This window comes from Nannospalax galili, unplaced genomic scaffold (assembly GCF_000622305.1).
Source record: "Nannospalax galili isolate Female #2095 unplaced genomic scaffold, S.galili_v1.0 scaffold467, whole genome shotgun sequence".
Lineage (NCBI taxonomy): Eukaryota > Metazoa > Chordata > Mammalia > Rodentia > Spalacidae > Nannospalax > Nannospalax galili.
In genome coordinates, this window is record NW_008357490.1 from 2023401 (window position 1) to 2036632 (window position 13232).

The following is a 13232-nucleotide window of genomic DNA, read 5'->3' on the forward strand; positions in this document are numbered from 1 at the left end:
GACCACCTGCCCAGAGGTGGCACCGCCTTCAGGTCTGGGAATCTTAGGGGAGGATGCAGGGATCAGGTGGACACTAGGAGAAAGAGAAGTGGCCTTGAGGAGGCTGATGCTTTCCTGCCACCCTCTGGGAAGCACATCCACGGGTTTGTGCTACCTTGAATTACCCAAAGCATCTGTAGAGAGTTCATGTTCTCCAGCCCCAGCCTTTGGCATTTTTGCCTCATAAAGTTATTGTGAACCAAAATGATCCTCAGGCCTCAGCTTCAGGTCCCAAGACCCCTGACCACCATCTGGGCTCCCCACATTCAGTGCTCTCTGCTGAAAAGAGCAAAGCAGCCAATGCCCAGTGCCATTCTCCATTCAACCCATAGCATGGAAGGTGCCTAGCTTCCCTTCCTGCTCTGGGTGAGCAGGGCTCTGTAGATTCTTTCTGCTGAGGGGCAAACATTGGACACTTCTGGCTTTCTGGCCATTTGCCATTGCTCTTAAAGAACAATGTGGGCATGGCTGCTTTGGATAAATCATTATTTATGGAACAGGTCATGGGCTCCACTGGCCCAGGCTGTGCAGTGCTGGTGACTGTGCAGTGCTGGTGACAGTGCAGTGCTGGTGACTGTGCAGTGCTCGTGAGCATTTCCCCTAAACATACCAACATATCAATGGACACTTGAGGTGGGACTCTGTGAGTGGGTTTGGGCCCAACCCAGAGTGGACCTACCACAGCATGCAGGGAGGCCCTGAATGCTGGGTCCAATTCCTAAGTCTCATTTCTTTCTCTACAGTTCCAATTCCTTCTCTACTAGGGAACAACCTGGGCATTCATTCTGAACAGGCTTATTAAAGGGGAAAGAGTATCTTGCTGGCCAGCAGAGAGGAGGCTCTCAGATGCAGGGTGACCATGTGTGGTGCTGAGAAAGTGAAGCCTTCTGGAATTGTAACTTCCAGCGGTAGAGTGCGCAGTTTTGCTCTGCCAGACATTCCCCCCACAGACCCAAGGTCACCGGGCTAATGATCATGGACTGCAAGGCCAAAGGGGGCCTGTTCTCTTTATAAGTTGATTACCTACAGCGTGAGAGAAATTAAAAGCCGACCAGCACAGAACCATTATTTTAGATGATTCTAAACCTCAATTTCAGTGTTTTCCATAAAGCTGGGGCTCACTGGCTGAGTGCTTACCAACCATGTTCAAAGCAGAGTTCCTCCCAGAGCCTGCTTATTACCTTATTGACTAATTTTCCAAAGTATTTTTCAAACTTTTAAGTATAATTCTTATAAAAAGATCTAGAGCCCCAGTCTGTACAGTTACAGCAATTTAAATCCTCAAGTCAATATTCTCATGACACGTAGAAAGTCGGAAGCATACCCTTTTCTTTTTCAATCCTTTTGATTTTGAAATTTACTGTTGAAGGAAAAAAAAAATCTGTTCAGGGAACATGATCTGGGAAGCCCATTAAACCTCATTTGGAGTTCCTATTTAATACCTGTAAACAGAAAGACGAAGGCTTGGGGCTTTTGTAAGTTAATAAGTCTACATTGCAATAAACAATCCTGCTTTTTCAATCTGTGTCCTTAAATTAGATTTACTTGACTTTAAAGAGGGTTTACTGCTGGTGAGAGGGGCAGCCTTTGCAGAGTGGCTATGGGCAGACAGCACTGCTAGCCAATTGTCCAGAGGCGTCTGTCACACAGAACTGTCAGCATCTCCACTCTGCTCTGTGGCTCCTCTCTTTCACTGCTCCTCACTCCCAAAGGGCTGGAACTAGAACATTATTCTTCTAATTAGACCTTACTTCAATCGCTGCTGTAGTCAGGTGAGTGAATACCTAGGCCCAGAGATATGAGCGAAACATGGGCATTGGGAAAGTAGCTCAGTCAGAAAAGTGCTTCCCTCATAACTACGAGGAATGGAGTTCGAACACCAGAACCATGTAAAAAGGCTGGGTATGGCGGCATGTGCTTATCGTCTTAGCCACTGGGAAGCAGGGACAAGAAGGGACCTGGAGTTCACTGGCCAGCCGGCACAGCCTAAGGGGTGAGCCTCAGGTCTCAATGAGAGACTCTGCCTCACAAAACAAGATGGATGACTCCTCAAGAACAATGCTTGGAGTTGATCTACACACACAGACACAAGACACACACAGACACACACAAATACACAAATGCACAAAGGAGAACAATGTGGTCACTCTGCAGCAGCACACCGAGCAGGTGTCTCAACTGCCGTGCCACCACACTAGCAAGCAAACAGAGTACAGTGACAGCCAAGTGTAGTGACAAGCGCAAAATACAAACATCAGTGCAACAAACAACAACCTCCTATGTGAGCTTAGGCAGATCCTCACCCTTTTTCCTCCCCTATCGGCAGTTTCATTTGATAAAATTAGTATGACCAAAGACAGTGCCAGCCAGCAGAACTTCGGAGCTGATGTGGGACTTGAACAGAATTCAGTCCCACTCTGGCACCTTCCCTTCCCAGACTGCTTACTGGGCAACCCCACCTTCCAACACGGAGCTCTGAAGTCAGAAAGTTATAACAGCTTCCACTTTCTTTCTTCAACACATGGCACATGGTCTTTGCTGAAAGGAGGACTTTTTGGCAGAAATAGTGAACCCTTCTAATAAGTCAGGCAGGGACAGCTATGCCTCTCTGGGGCAGCACTGTCTGGAGGACTCAGGAAGTTGTCTCAAAGACTCCCACTGGTCTCAAGAGGTTCCATCCACTGCCCCCTCCCACGTGCTTCTGGGATTAGTCACTCACTGCCTTACTGTATATCTCAAGAGCAGATCCAGTAAAAGTCATCCTCCAGCAAGTAAGTCCTGGTCACGGAGGAAAGAGCGATGAACCAGACAGACTAGACTGCCTCCTAGAATTTTCAGCTACTGGAAAGCTTGAGAGAGGCAGACACCAGCAAGATTCATACCACATGCCATGAAAGTACCTAATGCAGCACACGAAGGGGTGTGGAAGGGCAGGGATGTGGCCAGAGCAGCCCCAAGAAGAGCCTACTGCTGAGACCTGTGGGAAGAGAGCCTGCTAGGGAACGAGGCACCCTGAGCCCAATTTCTAGCCATGTCACATGGTTCCCACTCCCCTCTTAATGATTATTACCTCCAACACCCTCAGCAGTAGAGCACTTGCCTAGCATGCACAAGTCCCTGGGTTCAATCTCTAGCACCAAAATAGAAAAAGAAAGGAACTCAGGGCTGAGGATGGTATAGCTCAGTGTCAAGATTCAATCTACAACATGGGCGGGGGGTACTGATGTGTACTGAACAAGGAAGAGCCTTGAAAACACCTGCTAAGTGAAAAACAGCCACATGGTGTATATCTGAGTTCATGTATGTGAAAGTCCAGAGAAGGCAAACCTATAGAGACAGAAAGGCAAGGGACTAAGGAATGTTGGCTGAGGAATGGGGGTGACTGCTAATGGGAACCAGGGTCCTTTGGGGATGGAAAACAATTACAGACTCATACTTCAAATGTATACATTCTATGTATGTGAATTATATATGTAAATTTTCCTTTTTTGTATTGTGTGTGAGACAGGGTCTCATGCAGTCTAGACTGGCTTCAAACTTGCCCTATAGCTAAGACTAGCCTTGGACTCCTAATCTGCCTCTTTCTGAGTGCTGGGTTATAGAATGTGTCACTATACCTGGTTTTTAAAAGACCCTTTTGTTGTTTTGGGTAGTGCTGGAACTTAGGGTCTTACACATGCTGGGCAAGTGTTCTACCAATAAGCTGCATTCCTAGCCTGTAAGTGAATTTTTTTTTTTTTTTTTTTTTGTTTTTTTGCAGTCTGAGGTTTTAAGTTGCAGTCACAGATTATCAACTAAGATAACATCTGTTTACCAAGCCCAGCATGAATTGTATTTTTAAAAGTTCTCTTTCAAAACCTGCCTTACATAGTCTGCCTTCTGATGAGCCAATCTGAGGAATGCTTTTAGATAAGGGACACTTTCGGCAGTCTACAGTGTGCAAAGCTATTGGGGGGGGGGGTTTCTTGAGACCTGAGAAAAAGTCTTAGCTTTGGGTTGCTGGTGTCTGGTTAGGTGGTTGTCTGAGTTCTAGGAAGTTCCTGTGCTCAGCCTGGGTGTCTGGTCCCCGTACAGATAGGCAAGGCCAGTTGGTCTACATAACATGGTTCACACGGCTCGAGGTTGTAGCAAAGGTATTATGTAGACTGAGCAGTCTAAGGAAGAAAAGTCAGTCTGAGTACCACCTCAGAAAGCTTAGCCGTTCTTTTATGTTTTAAAGTTTTGTATCTTGCCATATACCTGAAAATCATTTGCAAGTGAGTAGGGACAGGAAACAAGATTCAGCCAGCTGACCTGCTGGGCACCACAAGCACTCTTGAAACCAATGCTCACATTCTGTCCGTGCTATGCTTCATTGCCCACTGGCGGGGCATATCCAACCCTCCAAAGCTGGGTGTTGAGCTACTACAGGGAGCACAGGCACAAGTACAAGCAGGGTGCCAGGTGCTGGGAAGGCAGAATTTTAGCAATATGGTAGAGGGAGCCTCAATTTGGGAATTGCCTCCATTGGACTGGCCTGTGGCCATGTCTGTGGGGCATCTTCTTGATTATTGAATGATATGGGAGGGCCCAGCCCACTGTGGGTGGTGCCACCCCTGGGCAGGTGGGCCTGTGTTGTATAAGAAGGAAGGTTGATTGGGGGCCAGAGGAACAAGCCAGTAAGCAGTGTTCCTCCACGTCCTGTGCTCCAGGTCCTGACTCCAGGTTCCCGCCCTAAGTTCCTACCTTGGGCTCCTTCAGTGATGAACTGTGATCCAGGAGATGTAAGAAAAAATAAACCCTTTCCTCTCCAACTTGGTATTGGTCAGAGTATTTTGTCACAGCAATGGAGAAACAAACTAGGACAAATGTCAGCCTCTCCCATCTTTTTGAGAAAACCTGTACAGACTGGGACTACACATGTACCAAGAGTGTCTTGTGAATCTTCTGGTGGTCACAAAGACTGACCACCTCCCAAAGGAAGCAAACAGGAACATGAGCAGTCACCGGGAAAGAACAGCCACCTTTCTAAGCCAGGCAAAACCTGAAACTAGAAGTCCACGTGCTAAAGCATGGGCTCCTTTCCAAAGGTAACTCTCAGCTGACTATCCACTGTAAAATCTCTTTTAAGAAAATATGCTAGAGCATATGTTTCATGGCTCAGGTTTTTATCTATTCACTTAACAAACATCTGATTAGCTAGAGTGCTCTGACAGTTTATAGCCAGTAAAAGTCTCCAGCCTCAGAAACAGATTAAATCTGAAAAAAAGCAAAATCTTTACTCCTGTCATTTAGATTAGCTTAGAAAAAAAAATGACTTTATCACAGAATATGAGACTCTTGCTGCTGGCTTTCCACAGAGAACTGTGGCCACTGAGAAAAATAACCAATAAAGAAACTACCCCAAAATGCTGACATACCTTGTTGACTTCGAAGAAATGTTCTGAAACACTAATTGTCTTATAAATCAAGCACAATGAGGAAAATAAAAATACAAATATAACTGAAGAAAGGCGTAAGATGTTCTTCCTACACCAGAAAAGGCACATACTTTGGAACGAAAGCTGTATCTGAGGCAATGACAGAGAACCACTCTACGCTCCTCCTTCCACCTGTTTCTACCCCTTCCCCTTCCTAAACTCCACTTAAGGAATCCTAATGCAGGGCAGCTCGATCCCTTACAAGTACTGTCTGGGCTCTTCATATGTGAAGAAACCAATACAATTGCTCTGAGTACTGCGTGTCTGTGAACTGCCAGGTGGAAGAGGCAAGAGTCCAGTTGTCCCTTCAGGGAGCTTTTCCTGAGATTGCTGGCTTTTTTTTTTTTTTTTTTTTTTTTTTGAGACAGGGTCTCACTGTGTAGCCCTAGCTGGCATGAACTCCCTAGTCACAGAGATCCATCTGCCTTTGCCTCCAGAGTATTGGGATTAAAGGCATCTGTCACCACACCTGACCTCTGATCTCACTTTGTATCCTCCAAACCAGGTCACTATGCAATTTACCAATCTGATCCTTTACATCAGTCTCCTGTTTTACCTTCAATCTGAAAACCTGCCTTAGAGAGTTTCTCCCTCCGTGTCTTCTGACAGTGCTAGATGGTGGATGGGGAGGTAGCTGTCTTAGCAATGAGGCCTTGGGTCACCAGTACCCAGGGCAGCCAGCGGGAGAAAGGGATGTGGAGAAAGGCCTGGAGGCTCACACTTGTCCACAGTCAACACGGGAGAGGATGCTGGATGGGCACTCTGTGCACTACTAGAAGAGGTTCATCCCTCTTACCAGTCTGCTCCTATAGGCTGACAGGCTACTGCTACCTGAGTCTGAAGGGTTTTCTCTTCCACATTAGGTCTTTCCACCTCACCCAACGTACATTCTTTGAAGTCTGGGGAGGGGCAGAATGGGCTCAGAGTGGTCCTAAATGCCATTGGCCATCTTTCCAGTCAGTCCTCATGCTCTAGGCTGCCACCAACAGTTAGGCAATTCATCATGAGGTTTTAAAGACGGCCTTTTCTGAATCTACTGCTGCCTTAGAGCAGGGCTTCTTAACTGGGACTTTGTCCCTCACAAATCTGGCAATGTCTGGAGACATTTTTGAGTCCCACAATGGAAGAGGAGCAGGAGAGGAGCCAGGGATGCTAAACATCCCACAATACACAGGACAGCCTTCCTCAATCATTCAGTCTGAAGTATCAGAGAGCTGAAGCCAAGAAATCTTGATGTGGAGTACCCCCATCCCCACTCTGGGGCAATACACAGGTAAACCAACCACCGAACCAAAGACCAGGAATTCTGTGACGTGTACAGGGATCCTCACTAGGCTGGGAAATTGGACGGCCTAGAATGACTGTGACCAAAATGCATATCCAGTAGCTGAGCAGCATGTGTCTTTTCTCTCTTGCTCTCTGTCAGTCTTCAGTTTATTAAAAATGAAGACAGAGCTAACTAGATGATACAAACAGGGTATCAGCTAGGTAAGAAAGCTTTCCTACTTCAGACCCCAAGACAGAAGGTGAATCTTGCATGGACAGAGATCACACTAACAAAACTGGCATGCTCAGCTGGGGTGTGGCTCAGTCATGGAGCATGTGCCCAGCATGCATGGGGGTCATGGGTCCCACCCCTGGTAAGACACATCCGAGAAAACCAACCAAATAAGCGAAACTATGGGAGTTCACATTTTCTTACTACGCATAGGGCTATTTTCTCATCTTGTATTGTAGCAATTCCATGAAGAAAGTGTTCGTGGCTCCATTTTAATCTTTGGGAATGAAAATCTCAGGAATCTGCTTCACCAAAGTGCACAAAGAGGAATCAGGAGAACTGGCGAAACGTGAAACCATCCTATAGAGCTTATTTCAAACTACAGGCTGTGACCCACTAGAAGATCAAATCGGGTTACTCTGTCACTACACACAGATTTAAAAAACAAAATCAGACGGAATAGAAAATATCAACTAGAGAGATCATTTCATGAAGTTTTTCTAGTTGGCAGTGGTCAGAAAACAAACTGGACCATTCAGCTGTTTGTACAGTTTGGTACTGTGTTGCTGATGAGAAAATGGTGCTGGGGTGGGGACGTGTGTGTCACAGGTTGGCTGGGGTTCTGACACCTGAATGCAGCTCACTGCTAAGCCCATGCCTTGGCCTTCGCCAGGCCCTCAGCCTGAGTGTTTCAGAGAAGAGGCGATACACTCCAGGAAGACGGACTCATGACAGCCATGCCTGCTTCTTATTTAATCCTGATGGTGCTTCCCCCCACCCCTTTTTTGGTAGTTTGAGACGGGGTCTCACTGTGCAGCCCAAGCTGACCTTGAACTTGTCCTGATCTCCTGCCTCTCCAGGGTGCTAGGTTTATAAGCCTGTCATGAGACTGAACTCATGCTTCCTTCCAACTAACAGTCTCCCCACTTCACTGAGGAGATGAACTGATGCTATCCATGGTCTCTTCCCAACAACTAACCTTCTGGCTGAATGTATCAAAGCATCAGAGCAGGGCCTGTGAAGCACAAGCTGCTCTCACCAGCAGCCACCGCTTCTAATTGGTCCACATGAGATGGTGAGCTGCTGAGTAATTTCTAAATATGATGCTGGAAAAACATTTTTAAATTAAGGAAACACACAAAAATAAACATGCTGGGAGATGCCATTGCCTGGGGTATGGGGTCTCCACAAGTTGCCTGAAGTGAGCTGTAAGGTTTGTGGGGAAAGAGGCCGCTGAGCAAGCTGGTGGGTCCTCTTAGGAAGTCAGCTTTTCAGCTCAAGTACTGAGACAACATGGGCAATTTACTATTTTCACAGAGATTAAGGATATTCATGGCATGAGGACATGAGCAGTAGGAGGCTGATGAAGCTCCTGTCTCAACCCTCGTCGATCTAGACCTACTTTTGGGTTTTCTAGCCACTGCCAGCTGGAAAAACTTCGTGTGTGGTGTGTGTGTGTGTGCACGCAGGCACGCATGTGTGAGCGTGTCTGTGTATGTGTGTGTTCTGGGGGGGAGCTGAGCATGAACCACAGCATGTGGAGGTCAGAAGACAACTCGAGGGAGTCGGTTCCCTCTTTCACCATATATGTCCTGGGGATGGAGCTCAGGTCTTCAGATTTGGTGGTCCAGATTTGGTACCTGGACCCCATCAACCATCACACTGGCCCTTAAAAAGGGAGCTTGTAGAAGACTTTTTGTTCCAGAATCAGCTGTCAAGTATATATGTCAAGTTTTTTCAGCTCTTTATTTGAACAATACACTAAAAAGTGCAAGATGCTTCTATGGGCTAAATTTCCTTCCAGCTTTTCTTTCCTGGTTGAAGGCAGCCTGACCTAAGGTTGGATGGTAGTTCTCACTCTCCATTTAAAAGTGGCTGACTCTTAGGCTGCCTTTACTTTCTAGGCAAAGAAATGTCAAGGTGCCCCTGCTTGTATCCCACCCTTTGGATATGGGCAGCAGGAAGGATGGGGGAGACATGAGGTGACCCAGGACAGAGCCTGTTATTCCAACTCTTCCACCACATGAGTTCTTACGCACTTTGCCTTTCAAATCTGGACCTGCAGTAACACCTCCCTCCACAGCAATTTCTCAAGGGCAGGAAAGGGGCCACAAACCCTGGAACAAAATTCAGAGGCTGGCCCTACAACCCTGACACACAAAACCCCTCAAACCAGTATCATCAGACTCGAGGTGCAATACTCCAAGGAATTCTCACCAACAGAGCACATGCTTAGAGAACACAGCTGGATATAGAAACAACACACTAACTGAAGGTGACAACAATCCACTCAGAAGAAGCAGGAAGGAAGAAGGAAGGCGACACAGGAGCTAAAGCAATCCCTGAACTGGGGCCCTGACTCACTTGAGGTGTTATAATGATGACTTGCAACTGATATTCTTTTCACTGATACTCAAAAATACGCCAACAGGAGGGCTGGAGGTTCGCTTGGCCATGAGGACATCAGCAGCTGGAAATGAGTGCAGCAGTCCCCTTCTCATACCAAGCAGATCATGCTCTCAGGAAAAAGGCAGTCAGGGGGCAGGAGCAGAGCCTTTTAGCAGATCTTGGAAACTGGAGGGCATGCCCAGACAGTAGGTAAGGAGATCTTCTCCCAGCACTCAGGCTTGTGATAGATACTGTTCTGTGCTAGACACAGATCCCATTGACTGGCCCTGCCCTAGACTTCTCATTCAACACTGTGGTTCTAGGGCTCTGGGCAGGGACCTATGCAGAGCATCCGAGTCCTAACCGCTTCTGCCAGAAACCCTTCCAGAGCCATCTTCTACAGGGAAGCTCCGTACAGACTCTACAACATCTGTCCCTTTGGGCATCTTCCAGATGACTGCTACTTATTCTGTGTTTGAGAACCCTGACAACTCAAAGGAACTTCCCTTACTTATGCACAGCACAGGACAACACTGAGCACCAAATCAGAATCCTCAAGATATTTTTCCCACCAGGAAACGAATCTTCCTCCTGTGAAATGTCTGTCGCTCAAAATAAAAGTAGCTGATTATTCAACTAAATTCCTGCTATTCAGAATCACAAGAAATTACATTTAACTAATAAAGTTCCTAGAAAGCAGCCTGGTTGTCTAAAATCTTGTTGCTTTGTGACTGGAGTGACATTTCACAGGACCTTCGGTACAAGAGAAGCCACTGGTGTAAGGACTATGTGTGACACTACAGCTGCACTAGTCACCTAGGATAAAGTTTAGGACGAAATCCAGGTGCACAAGGCCTCAACCTACAGGTCCCAGCAGGGTCAGAAACCAGCTTCAGTGAGGGCCACAGTGACTGGGTAAAAGGACAGCACCTGTCTTAAGACTTGCTCATCATAGGTCCATAAAAGGGTTCACTAGCTCACAGTTGCATCTATTTACATATTATGAACTATGGGTTTTTCACTTCAACAGCACAGCTGAAGAGTCACTGCACTGCACAAGCCAAAGAGCCTCAAATATGAATTCTCTGGTGTTTTACAGAAAACGGCTGATGACTACTATCCTAGCATGTACCAAGTCTGCAGTCTATACTCGCTATCATCTGTCTGGAAACCACTTGGCCCCTTGGTCCTGTATAGCCACCTCCTTCTGTCTTTTGGTTCTGGCTCAATGTCATTTCCTCCCAGTGATCCTTCTTGAATATGTGGTTTAAAGAAACAGTCAAGTTTCATTCTGTTTCTCCTTCAGAGTGCTTTGCCAAAGCTGCTTTGTTCATATAGTGAATGAGCTGTCTGAGAAAAAAAGTGTCCTAAGGGTGAACCTGGCCTGCACGCACTGTCCCCTCCCAGTGCCTAGACAGTATGTGCAAACACACAGACTGATCAGGTTGGTCCTGTAAATTGAATCATACTACATTCAGACCCACCTGGCTACCATGGACCAAAGCAGAAGCCACTGTCCTGACTTTAGACAATGACAAACAGTTGTTGAGATATGTAAGAAGCAGCCAGATAAACTCCACCACTTCCTCAAAGGTTTAAGAGCTGATATATAACAACTATGACAGCTGAAAGTTAAGAACAGGATGTTTCATGCCCAAAGAATGGAGGACAGGGTCTAGAAGCTCATGGCTTCCAGGCATCCAGGGACAGATGTCCAGCACCTGCTCTGACCCTCCTACCTGGATGATACAGGCTTTCAACCCCTGTCAAAACACAACCCTCTGTCTATAAATAGGAAAGTCTTTGAAACACTAATTAAAAATAAGTCTGGTATTTGGAGACTCCTGTAAACAAAAGGTCTACAAGTGGAAAGAAACAAACAGAAACAGATGGCCATTTGATCTGTATGCAGGTGGGTGAAAAGCTACCAGAGTCTTCCAATTATCCCTACATTTACTGAGTTGTAAAACCTGTAACAATGTCTACCTTACCTATTACTAAGGGCCTGGCTACGTCTTAGTGTACTCTACTGACTCCGAAATTTACCGTAATATTTCATTTAAGCCAATATGACTAAAAATAGCATTTCAAAAATATACTGCAGTGAATAAAGATAAACTGAGAACATTCCAGTGCCCACTGTGCATTTGCTACGTACAGTGCACCTCAGCTCGCAGCTAGTTTCACAGCCTAGCAATCACAGGCGCCAGTGCAGACTACAGTGTTAAAATGTTATTTTTCAAGTGGATACAAACCAAACTTTCTTATACCTTCTGCTTTTAGAGTTGTATATAAAAGAGCTTTTCTCTTTGAACTTTTATGTTTTACTTAGGATGACTAAACACATTAAATATTTATTATTTGTAGTTCTTTTTTGTTTTTTGTCTTTTTGAGACAGGGTCTCCCTGTAGTCCCAGCTGACCCGAACTCACTATGTAGACCAGGCTGGCCTTGAATTCACAAAGATCTGCCTGCTTTTGCCTCCCTTGTGTTGGGACTAAAGGCGTGAGCAGCCACGCCTGGCCTATTTTGTAGTTTTTTAACATGGAATCCATCTTAGGATTCATAGAGCATTCTTCTCAATAAGCTAAAGATATTAAGGACCACCTCATACTGCTTTCCCATAAGCATTCAATTTTACTTTTTAAACCACCGCTGCTCAATTCAGTTTTCATTTCCTTCACACATGGCTTCTTTCCTGTCCTAGCTGAATGTAGACGCTCCCACACATCTGAGCTGAGTTTCCTTAATGAGCACAGGAGAGGAGCCACCATCAGAGCACAAAATGACCCGCCCAAGCCTTAATTCAAAGACATTACACCCTGCTGTTTGTTTTTTAGGAGACTTGGTTCCATCTTCATGATTTAAGTAGCAAGGGGAAAACTCTGGCTTTCAAATGGTTTTAAGCACAAAAGCTGATGGAGGGGACAGTAGAGGCAGCACAGGCGGGGTGGACTACTCATCCCCTGAAGCTCAGCTCTTCACCATAAAGCAAGCACAAGGCATCATGCTAATGTGGCAGCGGGTTCTACAGCCTGGGCTCGTAACCCTTCACCATCAGTGGGGACCCCCAGTTTTAACCTACATTTACCTCTGCATCCTGCTCCTGCAGGTGGTACGTCCACTGGAGGCTTCGCAGAGTCTGGGGGCTCAAGGTCTTCTGCTCTAGGAGACTCTCCAGAAGCAAGATGAGCTGGTCTGGAGAAAGCTGAGGGCAAAGCAAACAGCTCGTGAATGCTAGTCAGCCCACAAGAAATTAAACCCAAGATTCAAAACAAGGACGGCAAAGTTAGGGTAACCTGGGCACTTTCAGCACAGGCCTGAAAAATGGGAAGACCTGGTGCTGATTCTCCTCAAACTTCAGGATCCCCGCTGTCTGCAGCCTCAAAGACACACATCTTGGGGTCTGGGCAAGCCCTGTTCTGCATTGCTTGTCATGTTAGGCCTGTATTTATAGCGGAACAAAATGACACTTTATTGTGGTTTATGAAGTCCTTGCCTTTACGGCTTGCATGTACCAAAAAATGTTTCTTCATAGACAAAAACTCAAGAAGCTGTCCAATTTTAGGCAAGCTCATGGACACTTACATCACAACTAGTTTCTAATTTCTTTCTTGTTCTTATAAATTTGTAATATACCTGCTGTACCCCGAATAAATGAATGGAATGAATGCTATGTCTCACAACTCTGTCATGAGGTCCATTTATAATCTGTGAGTTTAAAATTCACTAAAACGGGCTGGAGAGATGGCTCAGTGGTTAAGAACACTGGTTGTTCTTGCAGAAGACCCAGGTTCGTATCCCAGCACCCACATGGCAGCTAACAACTGTCCGTAACTCCAGTCCCA

The 13232-nt window shown here is 46.0% G+C and overlaps 1 protein-coding gene across 1 annotated transcript in view; it reads right to left on the reverse strand.

The window, feature by feature from the left end:
• Positions 1 to 13232, reverse strand: part of Aopep (aminopeptidase O (putative)) — a gene marked incomplete at its 5' end in the record, with an annotated part of 74168 nt that overhangs the window by 12597 nt on the left and 48339 nt on the right. Inside the window, one exon of the mRNA XM_008855129.3 lies at positions 12476 to 12592. Within this exon, the coding sequence (XP_008853351.2) occupies positions 12476 to 12592 (117 nt within the window). The remainder of the gene's footprint in view (positions 1 to 12475; positions 12593 to 13232) is intronic.